The following is a 16,359-nucleotide window of genomic DNA, read 5'->3' on the forward strand; positions in this document are numbered from 1 at the left end:
TGCCTCCGTAGATTAATGCCTTACTTTATCATACAAGAGTGTTGCACTAAAGTAGTGAAATAGCAGATCTACAAGCTCACAATGTGACACATCGCAACGCGTTGTGAGCTTGTAGATCTGCTATTTCCACTATTTAAAAAATGTTGTAAAATAAGAATTTAAAAAAAGGAACGGTATTGGACATAGAAGGTTTTTGGATTTTGAACAATCTGGGAACCCATTTGGTAAAATAAAAGGAGAAAACATTTGTTTTTTTGGGGGCACCAACTCCTCCACGCAGTGATTCGCAACCCAAAATAATCATATTTGAACTGGGGACCCCCCCAAAATCCCCCCAAAATAATCATATTTGAACTGGGGACCCCCCAAAATAATCATATTTGGACGCGGGGACCCTCCAAAATCTTCCCAAAATAATCATATTTGAACTGGGAACCCCCCAAAATAATCATATTTGAACTGGGGACCCCTCAAAATCCTCCCAAAATAATCATATTTGAACTGGGGACCCCCCAAAATAATCCCCTCAAAATCCCTCCAAAATAATAATATTTGAACTGGGGGGCGGGGGGCCTGGGATCCAACTGGGAACTTTTGATTCCCAAGCTCTAGCTCCTGAGCCTGTGTGTGTGTGTGTGTGTGTGTGTGTGGTGGGTAGGTAAATAATGTAATAGTAGCTAGCTGGTGTATCCTGAAAGGACCATGCAGTGTTGAGGCTTTAAGTTAATATTGTCCCGGGGAGGAGCCCTGCACACAGCGCCGGCTGCATTTTAATGTGGATTAATACCCAGACTGCACCAGTACATTAGTCACTTTTTATCAGCTCCCACACACACACACACACACACACACACACACACACACACACACACACACACACACACACACACACACACACACACACACACACACACTCACTCATTCGTGGGTCTCCCTGTTTCTCCTCTCTCTCCGCGTTATCTATCATTTCTCTGGCCCATTCTCTCTTCTCTGTGGCGTTGTCGTCCTTCATGACAGTGAAGGATTAAACTGCTCCTTCTGTCCGTGGCATTCAGGTTGACTTGGTTACAGGCACCCATCCACAAGCAACCAACCAACCGCCTTGAAGTCACTAGAAAATAGAGCAGTGGTTCTCAACCCCACATGATTTTTTGGGGGGTCCCCAGATGACAGTGAAGTGACTATATAAGGCAGGGCTATTCAACTGGCAGCCTGCGGGCCAAATCCGGCCATTTTATATGAAATATAAAACATCTGTGAAAGAAAACATGCATGATGTGCATCTGAACATCTAAAAAAAAAAACGACAATACACACATCTAAGTGCATGATGTGCATCTGACTTTTAGCTCCATCGCATCAGCTCAAAACCATAAGGCATATCATGTTTAGCTAAATCACATCTGGAAAAATAACACATTTATAGTGCATCTGATGAGGTAAACAACAGCAGCTCAAGTTAAAACCATTGATAAGGCATCATGTCTTGTCTAGCTACATCGATTCGCAGCATAACAATTTTATTACCACTTATTGTCCTCTCTCTTTCACTCTCACAAATCGTGTGTAAATGTGATATTTGCTTTAGTTGCACACCGGTGTTGTGCAACCGAAAATAGCAGATCTACAAGCTCTCCAACCTTTTTTCCCTTTGTTTTTGCCTCTGGGCACCACCTCCTTTTTGGTGTAGATACAGGAACTCGGTTTTGGCTCCTCCCCTTTCTTAGTTCACTTCCTCCCGGGTGCTTCTGTGTTTATTCCTACAACAACACTACATGTTTAGGGCATTTGTGCTGACAGATTAGTTGGAGAGTAGAGTTTATCTTCCAGAAGCTATAATTACCAGGGCAGCAGCAGCCACCCTCACCTCACATCATTCATACAGACACAGTACCCAACACACACCCAGCGCTCACAATCTAACATCATAAGTTACTTTAATAACACTCAGTGTGACTAGAGGCATTATGACCCCCCACCGTGGCTTTGTCATCACACACACACACACACACACACACACACACACACACACACACACACACACACACACACACACACACACACACACACACACACACACACACACACACACACACACACACACACACCCCATCATGTCAGGATGACATAAGGACTTGTCTACTCCCTGTACAACAAGTTGTACCGCTGTTTGACTTTGGGGCCGTTTGCACAAAGACGTGTCAACGTGTTAATAAAGTGACACGGGTCGAGCACACGTTATGACACACATCCTTCAGGGAGAACTGTACTGGTTCACGTGTTCAGAACAGTGGGAGAGTGTTTGAAAAGGTTAAGAAATACAAGGGAGCTTGAATTATTTAAATATAAATATAAATGTTGTTGTGAACTAATTATTTTACCCAGCACCTGGTCTGTACTTAGGTTTTAGATGTGTAACCAAGAGTGAAGGGTATGTAGCAGACAATCCACTGACTACTAAATCCACTTAAGAATAGAGAAGACAGATGGACAGTCTGTATAGAGAACCATGGAGTATAGAGAACCCATGTATGTATGTATGTGTGCGTGCGTGCTCCCTGTGAAAAAGAACAACGTTCAACGGGAACTGCGACTCCTCAACAATGTGTGGAATTGGTGCATTGGCTTGTCCATTTATTTCTCCACTGTCATGGGTTTTCATTCAGAAGAATAACTAATTTACCCCCAGCAGACTTATACATATGTATTCTTTATAAGTGAGTGAGTAAAGTTTCAGGCGCTAATGTTATGATGTCTGCTTTTGTTGTTTCTCCAACAATATGCCCATTGTCACTTCCTCCTGAGAGGTGGTAACTGACTGACTGCTGCTGTGTTGGAAAATACAAACAACATACAGTAATGAATTGATTGAAAAAACAGTACTGAGGTACAGTACTACTAGCCTGGTAAACCACCCTCCCTCCGGAAATCTCATTTGCATTTGATTTCAGGAAGGAGTCTGGCCTTTTTTGATTGATTGAATATTTTATTAGGCAAAAAATGTAAAACAGCACAGTTACATTTAAAATACTTTGTCTAACAGGTCCGTTCATAAAAGTCCTTGCGGACTTGTTTCCAATGAGGGCCTTGGTATTTAATTCATAGGCATATATAGTGGCACCACAGTTCAAATATCATTACAAAATAAACAGCCAAAAACAATATATAACACTATGTACAACAAAAAAAAATAAAAAAGAGGGGAAAAAAATATGTACAAGAACAGGGGGGGGGGTCTGCTGTCTAACGGGGAAAATGGTACTACCTCCACCTTTGGCCTCCTGAAAGGTGATTTTTTAAGGCTCTTTTAAATGAGCCCAGCGAACTGCATTTTTTGAGGGATGGAGTTAGACTATTCCAATCCTGGGTGGCAGTGCTGTAGAAGGAGAATTTGCCCATGTTTGATTTATGGGTGGGTGGTACCAAATTGTTGTTAACGCTCCCTCTGGTATTGTGACTGTGGGTGTCGCTAACCTTTTGGAGGTATTTACTCAGATATGCGGGAATTGGGGGCATATCGGGCAAATTTGCATTTACAATTTTGAAGGCCAGTCCCATTTTTAGTTGTTTAACCCTGTCTTCCACCCTGAGCCAGCCTAGGCTGGCAAAATGGGTGGGAGAAAGGTGGGTCATGGGCCCCAATCCGAGGAGTAGCCGAATCAGTTTGTTTTGGGAGGTTTGAAGCTTAGTCTTCAGTGACACTGAGGTTTTGGAGTACCAGGAGGTGCAAGCATAGTCAAAAAGTGGTTGAATCAGGGCCCCAGAGAGGGTCCTGAGGGCCTGAGGGTTGACAAAAGAGGAAACTCTGCCCATAAATTTGGTTCTCTGGTTTACTCTTTTGACCACCTTTGTAGCCATGCTTTCACCTGTCAGGTATTTGTCAAGTACACAACCCAAATAGGTAATCTCTTCTTTGCTAGAGATAATTGTGTCATCGACTTTGACCTTGAAATCATTTACATCCATCTGTCTGAGGGAATGTTTGGTCCCAAAGAGAATGGATTCAGTTTTCCCAAGGTGTAGTGACAGTTTGTTATCGGTAAGCCAAGTACGGATTTTTGAGAGTTCGGAGCTGAGCGCCTCCTCAACTTGCAACTTGTCCTCTCCCGAGATCAGGAGTGCAGAGTCATCAGCGAACAGGAACAATTTGCAGTTACAGGCAGCACTCATGTCGTTAATGTATAGAAGAAACAGTAACGGCCCTAGAATGCTGCCCTGAGGAACCCCACAGCTCACCGGGAGGGATGAGGACATGGTTCCGTTGATGTCAACCACTTGTTCTCTTCCCTCCAGGTAAGATCTCATCCAGTTTAGTGATGTGCAGTCAAAACCAATCGCCCTCAGCTTATCAAGTAAAATTGAGTGGTTTACAGTGTCGAACGCTTTTTGGAGGTCCAACATGACCATGCCGCAGTATTTGCCCGCGTCTACCTCACGTTTGATGTAGTCGGTCAGATACAGTAGGCATGTGTCAGTGGAATGGGAGGTTCTGAAGCCCGATTGGAATTCAAACAACAGTTTATGCTCGCTGAGGTAGCTGTTGATTTGTTCTTGAATTAATCACTCTACAACCTTTGAGATGGAACAAAGGATGGAAACAGGCCTATAGTTGCCAGGTTCTAATTTGCTTCCTTTTTTATGCAGAGGGATTACTCTTGCCAACTTGAAGTCCTGTGGGACGTGACACTGGCTGATGGATAGGTTTGTGATTTGGGCTACTATGGGGGCAATAGCAGTAGCTGCGTCTCTGAGGAATCTGGTGGGGATATTGTCAAGGCCGGTGGCCTTGTTTGGCTGGAGGGCGAGTAGTTTTTTCTGCACATCATCAGCATTTACTGGTTTGAATGAAAAGGAGTCTTTTTTAGCCCCTAGTTTAACATAGTGAGCATGGATGTGGTCAGAGCCGTACAAACCTGAATGCTGAGGAAGTTTGCTTACCAACTGGGTTGCAATGGTGGTAAAAAAGCTGTTAAAACCGTTTGCTACCGCTTGCTTGTCGGTAATGAGCACGCCACTTGAAATAATGCAGATGTTTGTAGCTTTGGTTTGAATTTTGTTGTTGCAGCCCAATTTCTGTAGCGCTTCCCACAGCTTTTGTGGGTGGCTTTTGTTTGCCTCAATGCTTTCATTTAAGAAATTCTTTTTGGCAGTTTTGACCAATTTGTTTACTACATTTCGTTGATTTCTGCATCTTTCAAGTAGTTGCACATCTTTGCATTTCCTGAACTCAGAGTACATTTTGTTTCTGAGTTTGATTGCATTTAGGATGTCTCCATTCATCCAGGGTTGTGTACGGGCTCTGACTCTCACCACCTTCTTGGGCGCTAGGCTATCAATAACAGACACAAAAGCAGTTTTGAAACCAGTCCAAGACTCCTCAGCCGAGGAGCCACCGAGTACATTTGACCAATCCACTTTCTCAAGAGCTGTTGTGAGAGCTTCTGATGAGTAAGTTTTCACAGCTCTGCAGCTGACCGTGCTATGACAATCAACTACAGATCTGTGAAGCTTACGCGTGCAGAAAATGATGTTATGGTCGCTTAGACTGCACTCAATGACTCCACTTAAAGGAATCCTCGACTGGTCTGATGTCAAAATGAGGTCAATGATGGTCTGAGAAGTGGGGCCTACCCTTGTGATATTTTTTATCATTTGGGTGAGGCTATGCATGTCACAGAATTTTTTGAAAGATTTAAATATGGCGGCGTCTTTCCGGAGTACATCCGTATTGTAGTCGGCAATCAAAATCAATTCCGAATTTCCAATGATTGCCATGTGCTCCTCTAATAAATCATAAAACTCATTTTGACCTGGGGGCCTGTAGATTGCGCCAATTATCAGGGGTTTAGCGTGAGGATAGGTGATTTTTATCCAGACCGATTCCGTGGAGTTGTTCTCCAATTTTGGGTACACATTGAAAATGATGTCAGATCTCGCATAAATGCATACCCCTCCTCCACAAAGAGTTCTGTCTTTCCTAATGACATTGTAGCCTATAATCTCAATTTCAGAATCGTCTACTGTGTCATCCAGTTTTGTCTCTGAAAAAGAGAGAACCCCTACCTTGCCATTTCCAAACATGGATCTTAGTTCAGACATCTTTGTGGGGTTTTTGAGGCTATTCACATTTAGGTGAATGATGTGTAGGCCTTTTTTGGAGAAAATCGTGTCCATCTGTTCAGTCTGGAAAAAGTCAGGTTCCTTAAGCTGTTTTGTCCCTGTAGCTTCAAAGGTGGGTGGGGCAGGTGGAGGTGTGATCGGGGGAGTGGGGTGGGGGCTTTGTGTTTGCAGCAGGGCAGTGGGGGAGGGGGATAGGGGAGGGGATGGACTTTTGGGGGAAATGGGAAACTCAGGGAGAAAATAATCTCTGTTTCCACGCCGATCCCACAGAGGAAAACCTTGTAGTTGACCTCCAGTGCCCGTTGGAAAAACAGGGACCATGCGGTGGTGCCAGGAGATAGGAAAAACAGTGGAAAAATCACCGTATTCCTGTGCCTCTGAGAAAAACCTTGCGTTTGTCTCGAGTCCATGTTGCGCATGAGGAAATCCTCTCGTTGACGATGTTGGTGGGGAAACCCCTGTGACGTCATCGGCCAGATTTCCTCTTGCAGTGGTGTTCTGTATGAGAACGTGGGTCCTGGAGCAAACACAGACGTTAAACGGGACAAATAATCCATTCTTGTTTCTCCAGGGCTCTGCTGGGGTTCGTACTTATCAGGTGAGGTTGTCCGTTGCCAAACAAAGTTATTTGTCTGCATGTTGTGGACCGCTGGGCTCCGTCTAACGCTTCCTATACACATTCTACACTACTACATCTATTGCACTACTATATATGGCACTAATCAATGATACTGCTTCTCGTTCATGGACGAAGTCGGGCTTTGACAAAGTCGCCTGTTGCCTTTGTTCGCCTAGCCTTCGTTCACTAGCCTGAAGGCTTGTCTGGGCGTTTCTAGCCCGTTCACCAAATTGACGAGCCTATCGGCGTCGTCGCTCATCGTTCTGTGATTGACAGCAAAAGTTGGCCAATCAGGTGGCGAGTTTGAGTGAGCCCGAATGGAACCGAGTGCAAAAACGAACGGCAGCCATCTTTTTTGACGCAGTGTTTTCTACTCTCTTTTAAACTTCAAAACGCTCTCAAACTTTTATTTTGAGGCACGGAATTTACTTTTAAGATATCGTTTGGATAGAATTGAGTTGTTTAACTTCATATATGTGGTCAATTAATCATGATAGAGCCTATTTAAAAATAAAAATTCAGAGAACCGGGCAGTGACACGCATGTATCCGAATAAGGCAACCTATTTTGGGCATGGCCGTCTCAAAAGTCCTGTTGCGTCTCATTAGTCGGGAGGTGGTAAAAAAAGGGGAACACTGCTGATTGGCTGAAGGGGTTGTCAGTCAACGGTATTACTCCCGCCCAACTCCAGCCCACAGCCAAATTTCCGAATGGGCGATCATGCCAGACTCACTCCTGAAATAAATTACAAATGAGATTTCCGGAGGGAGGGTTTACCAGGCTACAGTAATACAATAATGCTAAAAGGATAACACAAAAAGCCCTGAGGGCTTGTTTCCATTGTGGTCCTATGTATTCAATTCATCAAGACATATAAAGACATACAAATGATGCCATACTATACAAGAAATCATCAATACTAGGAGCAGTAAATGTATATTTACAGAAAAACAGTTGTTGGGGGTAATATATTTTGGCAAGCTAGAAGACTTGTCTAGGTACAGTTGTAAATTGCAGACATGTGCTCTTTAATGGCGGTTTTGAAGGAGGGTAGGGAGTCACACTTTTTGATGGCTGTTGGTAGGACATCCCACATTTTGGTGGCATAATAGTAGAATGACTCCATACCCGTGTTTGTGCCGAATCTGGGGGGAATGAGATCAGTGGAGCTCCCTCTGGTGTTGTGCCAACAAACACTCTATAGCAATGAATTGAATACTATCGGAATATAAAGCTATTTAACACATTTCAACCAAAGAAAATCACTTACCCTAACTTTAATTTATTTCAAATCATTGTAGTAAATTTCTACCTCACCCCTCTCTCTCACTGTAGGTTTCTTCCCTGGCAGTTCCCAGGGCTGTGATGCCTTCCTCCGCCACAAGATGACGCTCATCTCTCCATCCATCCTAAAGAAGTACAGCATTCCCTTCGACAGGGTGAGTGGTTGAGTTCACCGCTAGCATTTACCTCAGCTATTAGTACTTGTATAACTTCTGTGTTTCTGTAGCTTGAGTACTGTCTGGGAAACTGTGTGAAAAGGACATTTATTGAGGGCTGCTGTTTTCTCAGTACCCATGTGTCTGACCCTAATAAAAAATTACATATAAAAAAAAAAAGAGAGAATGAAGGATTAGCTAGATCGACAAAATTTGCAAAATTTTGTAACATCAAGGGGAACTTTTCCGAATGCACTCACATTATTCACTCCAATTAATGAATACTAGTCCATACCTGTGGGGAGATATGCGCACATGATCTGGCAACCCGGGAGCCATTCATCCCATAGCTCGCGGGGCCATCCCACAGCTGGGCAGCCGTAACCATGGCGACATACTTTTACATAAAACGCTAATAAACAGTTGGGGAAAGCGAAAAACGGGCTTCGCTGTTCCGTGCACATGGTAATAGTCAATGGCTGTGTGCAAATGCAGATCAATTGCTCCAGCCACTGAGGAGAACCGGGCAGAAGAGATTTTGGCCTCACCACCACCACAGAGCTTTCTAGAATTATAGTAGGATATATATTTTTTTAATTACGGATCTTGTCCTTGGAAAAATATGATAAAATAAATATACACACACTCAAGCACAGTGGTTCTCAAACTCTTTCATGTCAAGGACCCCCCAAATTGATATATATTTGGCCGCTGACCCCATCTGAAAATGTTATGTGCCAGAGACCCCAGAAGAGAAGATTTGTGTTAAAAAATATACAATTATTGAAACACTTTCAAGATTTCTTGAAACTGTTCAAAAATAGCAGATGTACAAGCTTGCAGCGCAGCACGAAGTGACGTGCTGTGAGCTATTTTTGAATAGCCAACTTTTAAGTATGGATAAAGGGGTTAAAATGTATTAACAGATTTAGCTGGGGGCCCCCTGGGATCCCTGGGGGTCCCCGGACCCTACTTTGAGAACCAATGCTCAAGCGCACCAACACAGCTACAGTCACTCACCAAAACTCATGCGCACTCAGGCACACACACCAACAGAAAAATGACGATTGCATAAACAAAAAAGGTCTGAAGTATTTTAAACTTCCTCCGTTTAAGATACTGCAGTGAATAACTGTTACAAAAAAGAAGAAAAAACCTATTGCTACAGAAAAATGAACGGAAGATTAAAAGTTTAAGGAAAAAAATAAGTGTGCAATGCATGGGTGCTGTCAGCAGAACTTCAGCATGTTTTATTTTAATTTTCCTTTTCCTTCCGTTCATCTTGTGTTCCTGCCCCTGCGGGCGTCATTATCACCTCCCATGTGCCACCGTCACACACACACACACACACCTCTACCGTACACACACACACACACACACCTCTACCGTACACACACACACACACACACACACACACACACACACACACACACACACACACACACACACACACACACACACACACACACCCCTAACGTACACACACACACCTCACTTACAGGAAACCCCGACTTGTTCTAATATATTTATTTTTTGTCGTGAACTTATTTTTGGCACACCTCCTTCCTTCGGTCTGGAAACTTTGTGCGTCTTTTGATTTTCTCATCTTTTTTTCTTCCTCCCTTGACTGCCAGAAGCGGAGCCAAATTGCTCTTTTAGTTTGGGGTTTCTTGCGCTGACTCCCCCCCTCCCCCCTCCTCCTCGCATACAAAACTAAAGTTCCTTCTAACAAGGTTGAGCAGGTACTGGAGAGACTGACGTCAACCCTGCAGTTCAGCTTATAAGAAGAAACGTGGAAGTTTAGATGGAGCCTTTTTGTACATGTATTGCAACTTTTTGTTCGGGGGTGACAGCGTTCCAGCCGTGATTTTTTTTTTGAATAATCACTTGAACTTGATCGTTGCTATTCTGGGGGGGTGGAAATAAGCTAAATATTCGGTGAAAATAGCAGATCTACAAGCTTGCAAAAACAACACGATGTGACCTTGTAGATCAGCTATTTTCAGCGAAGATAGTATAGCAAAGACCAGTGGTTCACAAAGTGGCGTCTGGGGACCTTAGGGGTCATAAAGAGGGGGGGGGGGTTCCAGGGCGTCCCCAGCTAAATAGGTTAATAGCATCGCAATTATGTTAACCTCTTTATCCATTTATATGTTGGCTATTCAAAATGAGCAGATCTACAAGCTCACAGCGCGTCACTTCGTGCCGTGCTGAGAGCTTGTACATCTGCTATTTTTGAATAATGATGTTTTTTTTTAATACATAAATCTTCTCTTCTCGGGGTCCCTGGTGCAAAACCTTTTCAGATGGGGTTCCGCGGCCAAATATATATCAATTTGGGGGTCCTTGACTTGAAAAAGTCTGAGAACCACTGGCATAGACGCCTTGGGGACATGAACCCTATATTCTTAGTTGACCGGGGTCCCCCAGGGCTCTATACTAGGTCTGCTTGTATTTCCCTCTACACCAGGGGTCTTCAATGTTTTTCAGCCCTAGGACCCCTTAGCTGAGAGAGAGATGAAGCAGGGACCCCCACTACTAGTGATGAGCGGGTCGACCCGTAACCCGCGGGTCAACCCGCGGCGCGGGTAGGTCGAGTCAGGATTTCAGAGAAAATTATGCGGGCTGAGGGTGAGCGGGTCAGCCGCTCTCCACGAAAAAAAAAAAAAAAAAAACTATTTTGACCAACATGCTTGTTTATTCAGCCCATGACAATGTTGTGCTACTGTAGACATATAAAGGGACTTTGGGTACTTAAAAGAGCGCTATATAATATATATATATATTCCCACCGCGGGTCGCGGGGCGGGTTGAGCCATAGATTTATATATGGGTTCGCGGGGCGGGTTGAGGCGGGTCGCGTTCCGTCGCGGGTTGGGGCGGGGCGGGTCATGAAAAAACCCGACCCGCACATCACTACCCACTACATATTGGATAAACATATTGGAGAAATCTTTGCGCCCAGAATAGGAAAGCTAGGGTTCAAATAATCTGAGTTCCCAGAAGTTTTCGCCAGCTCTCGCATACAAACGGGAGGGGCGAGGAACTTCTGGGCCAAAACCCCTGTATTTGTGGGCGGGATGTAACTTACGCTCAGATTCTGAGCGTACACGCCTCTTATCGGTCTGAGAGCTGTGCAACTCGTCTAAACAGAGAGAGGCAAACAGCAGTACACAACAATGGCGGCCGCAATTTCTCAAGGAGAAATTGCTTCCTGTCGCTCCTATTTCCATGCAACACCCACTGCATATGGATCCCCCTTTTCTTCATTGGCTATTGATTTGAATCAGAACGCAGTGGCCGCGCCCCTGCTGTCCAGGCTGTGAGCCGAAGTCTCCCAGACTAGGGTTCAAATGGTTAAGTTCATGTGTCTGAAAATCCCCTCTCAATTTATACTTCACTTACTTAGTTATTTCCAGTTCTTAGTTAAAAGTACTTATGTCTGGTAATTTTTTTTGCTGTTAAACTTCAGTCAAAGAGATCTTTTGACAGCAGGTTTATCTTAACGTGAAACGATTGATTCACAGGCCTCATTTATGTTTAGGTTTATATCTTTTTCCATGTTTGATGCCAGTTCCAAAGTGAATTTGGCCAGTCCTGTCGGTTGCAGTCTGATTGGCTGTGGCTTTGATGTTGGCAGAGAGAGGCGATGTCTCTCTTTTCAACTTAACTTTAACCACTTGAACCCCATATGGTTGAGCGGAGTCCCTCAGGGCTCTATGCTAGTGTATTTTCAGTTTTCTGTTATTATGGGGGATGAGTTGTGAGCTTGTTGATCTGCTATTTTCAGCGAAAGCTTCCCCCACAATACGTGATGATGGGGTTTAAAACCCACGGACAAACTTTTCACACGACGACAGCACACACACCTCCAGAGAAAGCTCTCACATTTTCTCTGTGTGTGTGGGGGGGATGTGCCTTGCTCACTTGCTCCTGTCTGATCACTCCTGTAGTAGTACTCCTGTAGAACAATAACAGACTTAATCTTGCTCGAGTAGGTTAATTGATTAATCGAGAAGCAGATTTCTTCCTTATATACTGTATATCATCGAATAATGTATATTAATCTCTGGTTTGTGTTTTTGTATTGATTATTTGTCCTTTTGATTGACAAAAAATGCATACATGAACATGTATTTGTAATTAACATGTCATGGATAAAACACAATACATCTTGAGATTTTATTTCCATTGTGGTCTTTTTAATTGTAAATATGTATATAATCCCTTGAAGTCACCATTTGAATTCCCTCAATGCGGCCATGAATAATTGAACTTACTTGGACTAAAATGTGTTATGTAAATACGATTCTCTATGCTTTGATGGTCCTTAGAATTTGCCATTTGAATTCCCTCAATGACACATTAAATATGTATCATCGTGTTTAACATGTACTACAACCTTGGATTAAAATGTAAATATATTTATACTTTATACTTTGGGTTTGCTTCTTGTTCTGTATAGAATGTGCTATTTCAATTCCCTCTGTGACAAATTAAAAAAGATAATCTAAAATGCAATTTAACATAGGACATAACCTTGGATAAAAATGTAAATACCTTAGTGTTTTCACAGTGTATTTGAGTTCCCTTAGGGTGTGTTCACACCACTGTCCGCTCTGTTATGAAGACAAAGCACAGCCTAAAGCACTTTCTGTGCTGAAAATGAAAGAGGAGACATCTTACCAGCCCAGACAGCGGTACAGGTCATATCACTACCTTGTCCAGGAGCTGTCTGGACGAAGGTTCCTTTTAAACTTAAGGTTAACCCATTAATACCTGAGGCCATTCTACAAATACCTTCTAAATCAGTAGTTTATCCATCTGAAATTGTTCTGTGCCAGGAACCTCCCAGAAGAGAAGATTTTGTGTTAAAATACAAATATTCAATTTTTTTTCAAACACATAAGATTTCTTTTTAAAATAGCAGATGTACAAGCTCGCAGCGCGGGACAAGGTGACACGCTCTGAGCTTGTATATCTTCTATTTTGAATAGCCAACGCTAAAATCTAAAATGACACAGATGCTTTCCCGGTTTTAATGGGTTAAGCAGGGGGGGGACATTTGAAGACCTTTTGCAGATGTTTTTGAGCCGGGAATCTCCAGAAAACAGACAACATGTTATTGTGATTGGTCCGCTCATAAAATGCTGTCCACACATCACACCTGCATTTCTTTAAAAAAATAGGAGTTTTCAAAGTTTGGAAAGCGCTCCGCTTGGCCCAAAGAAAACAGAGTTACCAGGACCTTTTTTAAAGGTGTCGGTCCGCTTTTATATGTATTATATGTATTATAAAAAATGGAACTGCGTATGCATTTCCCTCCTTTTTGTGTTGCTTCTGTATCCCAAGGAGATTTTATTGGCTTGCCCAAATGATAAACAAATCGTTCTTGTTGTCTGCCTTCTATTGCAAACATGTTTTTCCAACAGTGGATTAGCCACTTAAACCCCAGAATCCGTATTGTGGGGAAAGCATTCGCTGAAAATAGCAGATCGACAAGCTTGTCGAGAGGGCTATTTACAGCGAAAGCTTTCCCCACAATAACAGAAAACAGAAAAGACACTAGCATAGAGCCCTGCGGGTCTCCGGTCAAGTGGATTAAAATGTGACACAATAACACGTGTGTTTCTTTGTGTCACCACCAGGTCACGCAGAACGAAGGGGAGTTCATGGTCACGTTCCCGTACGGCTACCACGCCGGCTTCAACCACGGCTTCAACTGTGCAGAGTCCACCAACTTCGCCACCCTGCGCTGGGTGGATTACGGCAAGGTGGCCACTCAGGTGAGCAGAGAATTTTTTTCCCCCCCATTACAATATTGTTTTTTAACCAAGTGAACGACGACGCAGTATCTCTCTCTCTCTCTCTCTCTCTCTCTCTCCCTCTGCATCTTTCCTTCTCTCTCTCCTCCATGTTGAACTTCATTTTCCTCTTCAGTTCCTTTTCTGTTCTCCCAGAGGATGTTTTAACACACACACACACACACACACACACACACACACACACACACACACACACACACACACACACACACACACACACACACACACACACACACACACACACACACACACACACACACACAATCCCTTTTCACCACTTGGCTGCTTGGCAGATTTATGAGGTGCCACTCTGTTGAAGTGCCACTATTTCTTTCTTTCTTTCTCCTTCTCTCTCGCTCTCGCTCGCTCTCCTCCCTCACTCCATGTGGCCGACTGTCTTTTAAGGAGCAGCAGGCTCTCCCCACTTCTCTGTGTCAGCCTCCTTTCTCCCTCCCTCCCTCCCTCTCCCCCATGGCTCTGTGCCTGTCGGCTTACACATGGGGAGTTCACACACACACACACACACACACACACACACACACACACACACACACACACACACACACACACACACGCACACACACGTCAGTCTGATAGAGATGGATTGGTTGACTTTAACCTCACCATTCTGTTACTGACAAATTGACAGCCCTATACCACCAACACCACCACCCAGCAATCCTCACCACTTCTCCCCCTCCCAAAACATTATGGAGGAATGGGAAAGAGAACAGCCTGGCCGCTGAGAAACCCCTCATCTGTCTGTCTGTCTGTCTGTCTGTCAGTCTGTCAGTTCCTTCCGTTCCCTCACCTCTCTCTCTCTTGTTTTCTCTCTCCTCTGTTGCTTACTTTTCTCTGCCTCTCTCTCGTGGTTGCTAACGTGACAGTAGACGATGGCCCTTGCTCTGCTGCCAAACAATCCCTCACTTTTTGGGGTGTGTGTGTGTACTTGTATTACTATACTTGTGATGTCCAGATTCAAAACAAGATTTTTCAAAAAGTGTATAAAATATGGATAATATGGATGGGGTTCCAGGACCCCCTGGAACCCCCTCAAGGACCCCCCCCCCCCCCCTTGGGGGTCCTGGCCAGTATCCCACTTTGAGAACCACTGCTCTAAAGTATTTTCAAGTTCTTGGGTGTCTCACTCGGTGTTCAGTCACACTTGGCCTGTCTCCCCTCGGGAGGTTCCAGGGTGACACTTTTCTTCCTTTCTGTCTTTAACCCATTCAATCCGGGAACGCATCTGTGTCATTTTAGATTTTATTTTCAAAAATAGCAGATATACAAGCTCATAGCGCTGCACTGAGTGCCGCGCTATGAGCTTGTAGATCTGCTATTTTTGTGTGCAAAAATAGCAGACATTTGTGTACTTCGAGACACAATATGTCCCAGATAGCGTACATTTGAGTACATTTGTGTACATTTGTGTACATTTTGTAATATATATTATTTTCTTAAGCGAACATTTGTAACTCAAAGCTTTGCTTCTCGGGGGTCCCTGGAACTAAATATTTTGAGATGGGGGGGTCCGTGGCCAAATGCATATCATTTTGGGGGTCCTTGACATGAAAAGGTTTGAGCACCACTCATATAGCAAATAGTTTTTTTCTGAAACTGTTAGGATTTCGAAGACATTTTGTCGATGCGTTCCTGGTTTGAATGGGTGAACCCATTGAGACCGGGAACGCATCTGTGTGTCATTTTTAGATTTCTTTGGCTATTCAAAAATAGCAGATATACAAGCTCATAGCGCGCTTGTAGATCTGCTATTTTTGAAAATGTGTTAAAAAATTGTGAAAATCTTTGAATATATATATATTTTTTAAGCGTTAGGATTTAGAAACTTAAAAAAAAAAATCAGCCTCAGGTCTAAATGGGTTAAGAGAAGCAACAGAAATCACCTGGCCAGGCAGCAGTAGCACTACCCAGCAGCTCCCACAAGGAACCGCAACACTTCTTCATCATGGTGAAGTGAATGGACGATGATGACTCACTCCCCGCTCTCTCCTCCTCATATTTGTTTGGGTTTAGCTCCGGCACACTGGAGATATAGACCGCAGTTTAGTGTTATTATTGGTCTGTGTTTGTGCACCTCGGCCCCGCCATAAGCAATAAACCAGCTGTGTGGTGGTCCAATACATTATTAAATGGATGAAGGACATTGTGATTTTAGTCTCGTAAGCAGTGGAGCGAGTAAAACAAATTAATAAATAAAAAGGAAATATAGCTTACTTGCTCTGTGTGGGCCCACAATTGTCTGGTAAATCTCATAACTAACCATGTGCTCTTACTGTTCTAACAGCTGGACAGATTTACTACATACATTTAATGGAATAGAATAGTGTTTCGTAAA

General features: G+C 43.5%; 1 protein-coding gene across 5 annotated transcripts in view; it reads left to right on the forward strand.

The window, feature by feature from the left end:
• Positions 1 to 16,359, forward strand: part of kdm4b (lysine (K)-specific demethylase 4B) — an 88,253-nt gene that overhangs the window by 33,637 nt on the left and 38,257 nt on the right. For all 5 annotated transcript variants that reach the window (XM_080430120.1, XM_080430118.1, XM_080430117.1 and 2 more), the window contains 2 exons: positions 8,075 to 8,178; positions 13,827 to 13,964. In XM_080430120.1, coding sequence (XP_080286246.1) covers positions 8,075 to 8,178; positions 13,827 to 13,964 — 242 coding nt within the window. The remainder of the gene's footprint in view (positions 1 to 8,074; positions 8,179 to 13,826; positions 13,965 to 16,359) is intronic.

Source organism: Gymnoscopelus braueri (genome assembly GCF_963280865.1).
Source record: "Gymnoscopelus braueri genome assembly, chromosome: 6".
NCBI classification, from domain to species: Eukaryota; Metazoa; Chordata; class Actinopteri; order Myctophiformes; family Myctophidae; genus Gymnoscopelus; species Gymnoscopelus braueri.